Source organism: Pangasianodon hypophthalmus, chromosome 13 (assembly GCF_027358585.1).
Source record: "Pangasianodon hypophthalmus isolate fPanHyp1 chromosome 13, fPanHyp1.pri, whole genome shotgun sequence".
NCBI lineage: Eukaryota > Metazoa > Chordata > Actinopteri > Siluriformes > Pangasiidae > Pangasianodon > Pangasianodon hypophthalmus.
In genome coordinates this window covers 23,200,458-23,212,480 of record NC_069722.1, presented here as the reverse complement: position 1 = coordinate 23,212,480, position 12,023 = coordinate 23,200,458, and the positions used below count along the sequence as shown (strand labels likewise).

At 41.5% G+C, this 12,023-nt stretch overlaps 1 protein-coding gene across 3 annotated transcripts in view; it reads right to left on the bottom strand.

Annotated features, from left to right (window-relative positions):
• Window positions 1-12,023, bottom strand: part of LOC113546983 (transcription factor COE3) — a 99,446-nt gene that overhangs the window by 19,508 nt on the left and 67,915 nt on the right. For all 3 annotated transcript variants that reach the window (XM_026947122.3, XM_026947121.3, XM_026947123.3), the window contains exon 11: window positions 1,282-1,370. In XM_026947122.3, the coding sequence (XP_026802923.1) occupies window positions 1,282-1,370 (89 nt within the window). The remainder of the gene's footprint in view (window positions 1-1,281; window positions 1,371-12,023) is intronic.

The window sequence follows — 12,023 nt, the reverse complement described above, 5'->3', positions numbered from 1 at the left end:
CACACACACACACACACACACACACAGAATGGAAATCCCTTGATCACTAGATTATCATAGGTGTAGTTGTAGTGTACTGCAGGTATTACTGATATAATGAGTGTGTGTGTGTGTGTGTGTGTGTGTGTAAAATTTGATGGCAATGAAAAAAGCACAATCAGCAAAAGCACAGTTGTGAGCAAACTCACACACACACACACACACACACACAAAGCCACACACACACATGCGAGGGCACACACACTGAACCTGACAGCATATTTACACACTTAAGTGCATCTTTATTTCTTTGCATGCTCACATATTCAGTTATTTATTTACCTCCTGTATTTACTATTATTCATTTCTGGGGCGAGAGAGATATACAGAGAGAGAGTGAGAGAGCGAGAGAGCGAGAGAGAGAGAGAGAGAGAGAGAGAGGGGAACATCTGCATTCTTATTGAGTTTTCCTCTTGAATAAATAAATCTAATGCCTGTGATAGTTAATGTTCCCTCCACGAAGAGGCCTAGACGCCATATGCTTACTATTAGCATCAATTCGCCAATAAACAGCTTTTTTTTCAGATCTCAGACGCCAGATTTTGATAAATGGTTTCAATTTGGCAGCTGCTTTAAGGTGTCAGTCCGCATCAGGTCGGAACAGCGGGCCTCTGCCCGAACAAATCTCGCTCACTTAGCCCTGCCGCCTTTTTAGGGCAAAATAATCTTTTCATACTAACCAGGCGGCAAACCGCCCACGGCACCTGCCGAGTTTTTGTTGTTCTTGTTGTTGTTGTTGTTGTTTTCTTGACTCTGTGTGCATGTGTAGGTGTCAGTGTGGCTTTTTCTTTATCAGAGAATAAAGGAATGAGTGAGAAAGCAGGCAGCACTGTAACGATTATTTATCATTACGTCTAAGGTACCATCTTATTACAAGAGTTACACTCAACTGTTCTTTAATGGGAAGAAAAATATTGGCATTATAGGATGTAGAGGTATAACACAATGACACTATCTGTATCTGTATCTGTTTAGTGCTCCAACAACTCACATCTGTAATCCGATTTAAACCCAAATCGGGCGGGGTCTCAATCTGAACGGTTTGTTTTCCTTTGCATTTCTTAACAGGACTGTTTTTTTTATCCTGCTTTTGTAGTAATTTTGTATTTAAACCACTGCACCTCTGCAACAAACATGCTGATTATATGTTATATATTAAGAATTACAAAGCCATAAAACCATAAAAATGTGCTGAACACTAAAGCTAATCTTCATCATCACCGTGTTAAATGTCCACTTTACCTTAGGTAACCTCTCGGGGTCTCCAGGGTGGCGTGGAATGACCTTCTGTAACCTCTGGAAGCCGTAATCGATGGTGGGTTCATTCAGAGCTGAAACACACACACACACACACACACACACACAGTTACAGGGTGATACAGTACGTCCTTGTTCCGTGGTACAGTAAATATATTAGGATTGAATTTTATGACCTTTTTTGGAAATCTATACTAGTTCTTTTAAAAGGTGGGAACGAGGTTAGTGTGTGCCTTTATACGGCGTGTTTGATTACTGGTATACGTTATTAAATTACCGGTATTTCAATTGAATTTTATTTCACTTGTATTTAAATGACCGGATCAGAGTTTTATTCATTTATCCATTGTCCGTAACCGCTTATCCAGTTCAGAGTTACAGATGGTTCCAGAGACTTTCCCAGATCTGTGTATTGGGTGCATGTTAAGGAGTAGATCCCGGACGGGGTGCCAATACATAACAGGGAAACACACACACACACACATTGGGGTGTGTTTTTGCGAATTAGAAAATAGTATAGTATAGTATAGTATAGTATAGTATAGTATAACCGAATATTATATTGTATAGTATAGTATTGTATAGAATGGCTATATAGTATATATAGTTTTTAGTATATTATAACCACATACTATAGCTGTATACTATATAATATGCTCATTTTGTATATGGTATACAGTATACTGTAGCCAAATAGTATATGTATTATATGTACCAATGTATTAGATGACATATAGTTTAATATAGTCATATACAGATTGTATAGTTTATAGTATAGTAGTACTGTACAGTAGTGTAGTTGGTATACAGTATACCATAAATGTATAGTATGTAAAATAGTGTAACTATATAGTATGGAGTATAGTTTGTGTGTTATATAGAATGTATTATTATGTTATGCAATTTAATATAATCATGCACTGTATAGTATAGTAGTATACTATAGCCATACAGCAAATAGTGTATACTATAATACAGCTGTGTAGTATAAGCCGTATAGTACTGTATATGGTATACTGGTATAACTGTATGGTATACAGTTTAGTATACCATAGGCATATATAAGACTATAGCCATATATATATATATATATAGAGAGAGAGAGAGAGAGAGAGTACAGTACAGTCTTATTGTATATAATAATTTTCAAAAATGATGACAAAATGGCATTACTACCAAAACAGTGCAATATGTAATGAATAGGGTGCTACTTTGGGCAAACAGAAATTTACATAGCACAAAATAATTAAATAAAGAAAGTGAAATAGAAGGTGGGGGATCATTATATTGATATATAGGAAACATGGCTTGCCAGCTGTTATGACTGAGGAAAGAGTAATGAGCGAGCTCAAGCTGTATGATATTGTCAGAAATGGAAGTCTGTTAATAACATCAAAAAAACGATATTTCCCCTGTCTTAGCGCGCATGTGCGTGTGCATGTGCGTGTGCATGTGTGTGCATGTGTGTGTGTGTGTGTGTTTTATGAAGTGCGCAGTCAGTCTCCGTTGGCCTGCTTCTCCCCCTTCACTTCTCATTCACACACTGCCTAATTCAATCCTCCTTCCCTCCATCTCCCCCCCACACACATTTGATTTTTCATTCTCCCACTCTAGAGCTCAGTTTCCTTTCTTGCATTCTCAGGGCGTGAGAAGAACACGAGAGAGAGAGAGAGACAGAGAAAGGGAAACACCCCGGAAAAATGGTTAGGCAGATATTTCTCCATAATCAAGCCCATTAATCATAAAAGGCTGTCAAATTTGACTTTGGGGACAATTTGTCAGCCCTCGTGCCCACTCTGCTTTTGTCACCGATGCCTCTTGTATCGGTTAAGGATGATTGACAGTCCGAATGCAGGAGAGTAGAATAGCTAGTTTGCGCTAATATGCATAACCGGGCTTTCATGAATAAGAATAAGGTTGCTGCGCTGGAGCACGCTGGCCCTTTCAAAGGGGCCCGTCGCCGTTTGTCGCGCAAGGCAAATAGATGTTATTACCATTATAACAATATTTGTTTTCTCGCGGCGGGGAAAGGGCCCCTGCGAGCTGCAAAATCAAATTTGTTCAAGACAGTTTTTGGCAGGGAAAAGGAGAAAAGAACGAGTGCACTGACAGAGGCCTTAGGGGGCGGGGCACGTGAGCTGATGGTGTGAAGAGAAAGAGAAAGTGCTCTCTGTTAGCGGTCTATAAACAATCCATCAGTTATTACAGTCCTGAAGTCTGAGTCCATAACAAGTGGTTTTAGTCCTGCTACCTATAAACACAATTCTTAATATTCAAGAATACAGCATTTAAAATGGTCACAAATCTGTTTTTTTTAGCTGTCTAAACAATTCTAGCTAAATTAATTCATATATTTAAGCGCAAAAGTTTGCATCCCTTTAGGAAATGAAGCAAAGAATGCAAAGAAATGTTATTTATACCAAGAAGATATTTAAAAGTTTGCATCTCCCTTTCCAAACATTTCACCTACATTTCATTTCTCACTTCTTTGCATTCTTCTTATGCATAGATAAACTGCACATTTTCCTTTGTTGACACTCAGAAACCATGAGGGATACATACTTTTGCAAACTTTTGGAAAGTTTCACAATTTTCACAGCGTTTTAACAAGAAAGGAACGTCGACAGGCCTCACGTTCAACTTTTAGCATGTTGCGCATGTGATGTCTGTTTATTCACCATGTAAACTGTATATTAGATTAGAATACAACACTACACTATACTGTAAACTATACTACTGTCCTCTGAATAACAGCTAGTTAGATAGATTAGGGGACATTTAGCTGGTTTTCACAAGGAAAACTTTATGGTTAGGGTTAGATTTAGGTGTAACATGGCATTATTTATCTGCATTAATAATTATGTCAGTGGAAGGTCCTTATAAAGATAGTATGACAAACCTGTGTGTGTGTGTGTGTGTGTGTGTGTATCAGTTGCATCTCTCACCCTCCATCAATCTGTCGAGAAATTAAGCCCATTCATTCTCTTATTAAAATCCCCCTGCACTCTGACCCCCCCTTTTCCCCGTTCTCGTGCCCAATCGATACGTGAGCGTTACCGAGCGCGTGCTGCAGTAATTGGCGCGGTGGCGGGTGCGCACTTGGCGTCGAACCCTGACCCCACGCACATTGCCGCGCGCGTATGAAGATAGATTGCCTGATTTAGTGTAAACATATGCTGCAATTCCAGCCATCAGCGCCACTTTCTCTGTTGTAATTCGTATTGATTTTTCTTTCTCTCGTGCACGGCTGGGTTTTTTGACGTGCGACTGTGAGACAGAGAGAGAGAGAGAGAGAGAGAGAGAGAGAGAGAGATAGAGTGGGGGGAGCGATAATGTGGTTCAGAGGGAAGACCAATGAGTGAGAGAAGGAGAAAAAAATGGGTACGGGTATTTATTATTTATTTGATCATTCCTTTATTGCTCTCATTGTGAGGCCATGTCTCTCAACCAACCACCGTTTCTGCTTTAAGCCGAGAGTATGTGGTCAGTAATCAGGATGCAATGAGGTATGAGGTCACAGATCATGTTTCTCTCCACACACACACACACACACACACACACACACACACACAGAGAGAGAGCAGAGAGAATGTAATTCACTATTTGATTCTTTGTGCGCTAGCAGATGCCAACATTTTATCATGTTTTTATGATAGATTACACAATAGCGCTGTTGAATTCTCAATTCTGATTGGTCAGAAAGTTCTCTTACAGCAACCCTGACAGCATTTCTGGCAGTAAAGCAGACACAGGTTTATATTAATGCACTCATTCTAGTATATTATCATTTCTATCGCTTCTATAACAGCTCCATATGAACAGATTTTAAAAATTCGTCATATGGTGACGTTTTCTGTGAGGAGACGTTGATTTATGGAAGGAGTCTCCATTGTCAGCGCTTTGTGTGATTGTCTGTTTTTCTATTAAGTCTTCAGGAGAGAGTAATTAAACACTTTAACATTTCTTGGTAGCATCACAAACTGCATTTTTCTGTAGTAATAATTTCATGAGAGAAAAAAGAGAAAGGCTTGTGAGGGAACGACAGTTTAAAGCAATATTTGGGCTCATTTTTGTGATAAATCATTCTAAATTTGGAATATTGTACAAGAAATGGAATACAAAGTGCTTTATAGTGAACTCTACGCTGTGTGTTCGGTTGCCAGATCTTCCACAGAATCATCTTATTTATCATGGTCTAAAGAATCAGATATAATCCTGGATTAAAAGAACAGAATCACCAAGGCCAGATCTGCACTAACCAGCACAATCACGGGTTTAATGCTCATCTAAGCTTAGTGTCATTCCGTAAAAGTGTGTTAACCTGCACTGCTAACTGTCTGTGTGATCAGATTTCAGCAGATGCTCCTCAATCTAGCTGGCAAATGAGAGACAGCATACACACCTCGTAAAATCAATCTCTCGGCTCTTATTCCACACGCCGCAAAAGGTTAGAGGTCAAATGGGGCAGAGTGGGAGAGCAAGCACTCAGTGTCGTGATTAAAGTCCCTCTCTCTCTCTCTCTCATCTTACATACACACACACTACATTGTCACGCTCTTTCTATGCCATTTTGAGGAGACGCTCAACGTGTGTGTGTGTCTCTTGGCATTTTTTCCCATGTATAGCATGTGTCTTCTCTAGGGAGTTGACATCTATTTCCATCTATTGCATTATTTTGCCCACATCCAGCTGATCGCACTTCCATCTTTGCGATCTCGAGGAACAACTATTGCAGGTTTCATCTATTTCCTTCCCGCTCGGTTCGCTATTTACATTTCGTTCCTCGACATCAGCGTCCAGCTACGTTCCCCGAGAAAATGACGGCTCTCCTTTTCGCCTGATGGAGTGATTGAAGGCGCAGTCACGCCCCCGCCGGCCACAATCCAGTCGGCGCCTCTTAGCCATTCAGGAGGCTATTTCTGAATCATTTTGTGTTCAGCTCCAGCTCTGTGTACAAACCACTCCATCAAAGCTGCCTCGCCTGTGATGGAACGACGCAATTTGTTTGCAAGGTTCAAATTCCTGCACAGCAAGGCTCAATCTCACATTTCCATGTGCTGGTTTATTGATAAGGGCGAGTTGACTGTGTGTATCTGGTTTGATTGTCCCTTTGGTCATTACGAAGACGCTTCCAGGCACGCAGAGGGAGCAGGAGACAACAGGAAGTGATTTGTTTTCCTGTTTCAGCCTGTCGACTGCGTGCAAAGTGGCCGGTTGACAAACGTCTAAAACCCCTTCGCTGTTTGCTATTGATTCTGTTTTCTGCTCCCTTCCCTTATTCACATGAAGCATGGAAGCGAGTACACACTTGCTCACTTTGCTGCAGATTCAGAAGCATGGAGCTCAGCCTGATCAATCACTGAACCTCCAATCAATCCTCATAGAAATTTCATGAACTTTAAACTGTGACTGACAGTCGAGAAGCAGTGGAAGCAGAAAACCACCAGGGGAGATGAGAGAAATCCCAAACACACACACAGTTAATTACAGCCAAATACAGCTTTTACGGCAGCACGTATGCTGTGGTGTGACCTCTGTTTACCTCCAGCACGCATGCTGCAGATGTGCAAGTTCACACTTTTTCAAGTGTGAGTCACAGATTTTTAAAAAAAAGTGTGAGAGGACAGCAAAAAAGGACTGCGAGAGGACAGTGGGATGGAGTGTGAGAGGACAGAAAGACAGCAAGAAGGGGTGTGAGTGGACAGAAAGAAGATGGGATAGAAAGGAATTTGAATTTACAGACAGTGTGTGAGAGGACAGCAAGAAAGAGCGAGACAGGAAAGAAGGACTGAGTGTTTCAGGACAAACATGTCAGAGGACAGCAAAAAAGGGTTGTGAGAGGCCAAAGAAGGAGATATAAAAACATGGAGGGGTGTGAGAGGACAAAGTGCAGGTAGGAGGGGGTGTGATAAGACAAAAAGGACTATAGGACAGGAAGAAGGAGTGTGAGAGGACAGGGAGAAGGCGTGTGAGAGGAGAGGGAGAAGTAATGTGAGAGGACTTGGAGAAGGAATGTGAGAGGACAATTTGAAGGAGTGTAAGAGGACAGGGAGAAGGAGTGTGAGAGGACAGGGAGATGGAATGTGAAAGGACAGGGAGAAGGAGTGTAAGAGGACAGGGAGATGGAGTGTGAGAGGACAGGGAGAAGGAGTGTAAGAGGACAGGGAGAAGGAGTGTGAGAGGACAGGGAGAAGGAGTGTGAGAGGACAGGGAGAAGGAGTGTGAGAGGACAGGGACAAGGAATGTGAAAGGACAGGGAGAAGGAATGTGAAAGGAAAGGGAGAAGGAATGTGAGAGGACAGGGAGAAGGAGTGTGAGAGGACAGGGAGATGGAATGTGAAAGGACAGGGAGAAGGAGTGTGAGAGGACAGGGAGATGGAATGTGAAAGGAAAGGGAGAAGGACATTAACATATTAAGAAAGCGATTCAGAGAGGATTTTCAGAAGAATGGAATTTTAGATGACAGCAAGACAGTAATTTTGTCTTGAATGTATGAGGACACAGAGAAGGAATGTGAAGAAGCAGAGTGTATCAGAGGACAGCAAGATCTGTGTACTCGTTCTCTGCTCCTTTGATGAACGTATGTGCTCACACGTGGCACCAATTTCAGGAGGAACTTTATGTTGCAGTGTTAGTCGATAACATCACACTCCTCAGGTGGGGAATTGAGGGGTTTTGATACACACTTCCTGTAGGTGTCACTCAGCTTAATCAAGGCAGCACTGAGGCAATTAGCCAACGGGTGATTAGCATATTGAAACGGATGGATGCTGCAGTAATCAGGAGGGTTGCATCACAAAGAGAGGGAGAGGGTCGAGGAGGACAGTGTGAGGCAGAGACAGCAAGGCAGTGTGTGTGTGTGTGTGTGTGTGTGTGTGTGAATGAAAAAATAGGATGAATAGAGCATGAGAGGAAAGCAGCAGAGTGAAGTGACCACTTTACGGGTTTGGACCATTATCTCCAGCTCCTTCCACACCTGTGGTTAACGCAGTTCTCGACAATGTGTGTGCATGCTCTCATGTACTTATTAAACAAAGCTTAATCAATATTTAGTCAATATTGCATTCACTAATGCTTTCAGAATGATGTCATCTACCCTTACCAATCTTGCATTCTAGTATGCAAGTTCCTCAAGAGTTCGGTAAAATCCGTTGCTTCCTTCTATTTGGATTCTTAACTGAAAGGGAAACTATATATTTTGCAGTTCTATGTGAAACCTTTACATGTTCCACCAGAGAGACATACCAAAGAACCCTTAAGTGTGCTGGATGGCACTGGATGGTTCCTTGTGTGGACCAGGTGTCGCCGTAATAGTAAGAACACTTGATAGTGTCCCCCCTTGTACTTTAAGTCAAAAAGGTACCTCAAAGGTTCTTTGGAGGGATAATGTTCTAGGTTCATTAAAGGATACTACTTAGAGCTGTATGTGAACGGGTAGTCTCAACCTCAGACACTCCATGGCTCAAAGAGTGACGCATTTAGCACGCTTAGCTGGCCATAAGTTTCAGAATATTGATAGTTGTACTTTGATTGGCTATTCACACTTTAGTGCACTGCTTTAAAACAGGGAAGAAAAACCTTTGAAAGGTCAATGAATTGAAAAAACATTCCCAGCATCACTTCTTTAAAAGTTGTTAGACAGTTTGGTTTGAAAATATAAGTACCACATAAACATAGTTTCCCATTTGCAAAGTCAGTTAAACTGCCTCTTCCTGATCAAGTAGGTTGTTCTTGGTCATGTTTAAGCTCAGAAGATACCAGACTATCTAGCAAAATCTGGAAGGTTGGCATGTGAGACCACTGATAGGAAAAACCTTCTGTTGTCATGTTCCTCGTAGAACCTTAAAGGTCCCTTCAGATAAACAAACTGAAGAACTCTTTAGGGTGTTAGATTGAACCATTTTTTGAAGAAGGTTCGGTATAGGAATTGTGATTTCAAGCTACATTAATAGCCGAGTACCTCCAAAAGATAGTAAAACCAAAATGTGTGTGAGTGGTGATGAAAAAAAAAAAAGCAAGGCAAAACAGAACTCTTTTGTTTTCAGAACCCTGCACACTCCCGGACTCTGGTTCCCTGCCTTTCCCGAACTTCTGGGCTCATAAAGCTTTAGAGGCCTTTTAAAGAAGTCGTGCGTCACACGGCGCCACCAATTCTGGCTGAGGACTGAGCAGGTCCCCTACACACACAAAAAGAGTTCATAGGACCAGTAGGTCCCACGAGGGATGACGCCATTTCTCCACTCTGTTCAAGCTCACTTTGCTCTACAACAGGTCTCTGAACATGGTGTGTATTTGTGTGGGCTTTAAAGTCCCACATTAGCACAGAATGGCCTGTTGTCACTGTAAGAGTTATAAAGTGTTTGGTTACATCCTGGCAGAAGCCAGCAAAAGAGTCTTGGTTTATTAGTCAAAAGGTATTGGGGGAAAAAAATCATCCAGTTTTTCATCATAAAAGTATGAATCCTGGTACCCATGTCCCGTAAGCTGGTGATTGCCAACTCTTGATGGTACACGTTAGATCACCTACGAATGTAATGCCAATAATGAACCAAATCCTTACACACCCAAAAGATCCTACGGGCTTTCAAACAGCTAAATGCTTTACATGGACAATGGCTAAGGTTCCTGACAAAAGATGTAATTATTGCTTATAAATTCACTAAGAAGCATCTCATAATCTCTCAGAATATTATTTACTGTAAGCGTGAAAAAGCACGGTTGACTGCACTGTATCAGTGCATGCTCCAGTGGCGTTAATAAACACTGCCATTAGTCCTACGTACATCCAGCCTAGTGTTTCCCATTCTAGTCCCCTGGGAACCCCAGATGGTGCTTATTGTTGTTCTCCCCCGCATCCAACACACCTGTAACAAATATTCAGCATGGTTGCTTGATTCAGGTGTGGTGGAGGATGAGAGCAAAAATTTGGTTTACTTGGTAGTGGTTATCAAGGACATTGTAGGGAAATAGAGACCCAGACCCAAATGCCAAATGGTTCAGCCCTAGGCTAGTGGTTCACAATCCAAGCAGGTGTTTTTTTTTCCTGTTTCAGCACCAATACTCAACTGTACCAGCAAAACTGTGAATTGCTTGGGAGTCCTCAAGGATTGGAAGCTGAGTGACTTGATCAAGGATAATGGGGTTTATTTACACCACTGAAATCCAAGTCCAACATTTTCCACCTAAAAGCTCTTAATCCAAAACATCTGCTCTTGAGTAAAGAGGGCAACACAACACTCAGGTTTAAAGCTTCACTGCATAGCTAAGATAATTCTGCTTCCTAAAGGGGTTCTACTTGGGAGTTTCTTTGAAATGGAAATGCACAGATGTAGGGTTCTTCATATTACCTTTAAGGGCTTCCCCAGAAGAACAATACAAAGAACACATTGTGATCCTAAATTGAAGGTTTTTTTCACCCAGATCAGGGGCTCTACATAGAATCTTGGACTTATTCTAAAATGGAAACTATCTCGAGTACTACATAAAACCTTTAAAAATTCTCAGAGAGGGACAAACCAAATAACCCATTGGGGTTCTAGACCAAACTTTTGTTAAGAATGTATGTCAGTATTTCACCCAGCTCAGTACTTATACAAAATGTGCATCCTCAGGATTCATCAAGGGCTGTTTGGATTGTTCAATGTTCTAGCTTGCTGAAGGGAATCCGTTCTAAAGAGGACATCATCTCTCGTGAGGTTCTACATAAAAGCATTAAGGGTTCTCTCAGAGGGACAAAACTACAAAATGACCTTCTGGTCTGCTGATCTCATGCAAGACCAATTTAGTTGTTTTTGCAATCTGACTCATAAGAAATTTAAGAAAGATTTGTTCCTCATGTTAAGCTGAATCGTGATTTTACACACCAATCGGCTCTTGCCAGTTCTTACAAATTTGCAATCATGACACTGTGTTGTTTATACAAAGGTCTTAACCTCCCAACCCAGCACTTCTGAAGCCCTTTCCTGTGTACGGTATGTGAAAATCTTGGGCAAGTCTGGACATGAAGTGACACGTGTCCCTCAGAAAAACACCTCATGTCCCACCACCCCGATAAAATGATTGTGTTTGTTAGCACCACTGGAGCGTACACTGATGCAGATTTTTCCAGGGATTTGATTAGGAGTCTAAAAGGATGTTTCATATTATTACACAGATGGTAAGGGTTAGTTAAGTGTCTATTATTATTATTATTATTATTATTATTATTATTTCTAGGCTGTGAAGGAGCAAAGGCAGTAATTTATTTCTGATTGCTGTTTTCGAGAGCCTCGAGTCCACGCTGCCAGTCTGAGAGTTTGTAATGCACAGATCAATGCGACCGTGGATCAATGACGGTTGAGTTATTGCAGTATTTGGCTACTGATTTCTTTCTAGAGATGTGTTTTCCCAGGAAAGTCGATACCCTCAGGCTCGTCTCACTCTTTTTACTCTCCTCCTTCCCTCCCACCTCAGAGCGCACCTGGGGAGCCTCGGCCTCCGGAGACAGAAGGAGGCGGTTGGTGGGGTGGAGTGGGCGGGAATGGATTGGAGAGGGGTAGAAATAAAGAATCAGACATAGAAGAGGGAGATAGATGGAAGAAAGAAAGAGACAGAGTGAAAGAGAGAAAGGATAGTTCAAGAAAGACACTGCACAACCTGCACCTGATATCTGCACTTAATTTCTTAATTTTCCATTTTCTCCACTCATTTCCTGATAAGTAATGTAAGCATAATCTACCAAACGACCT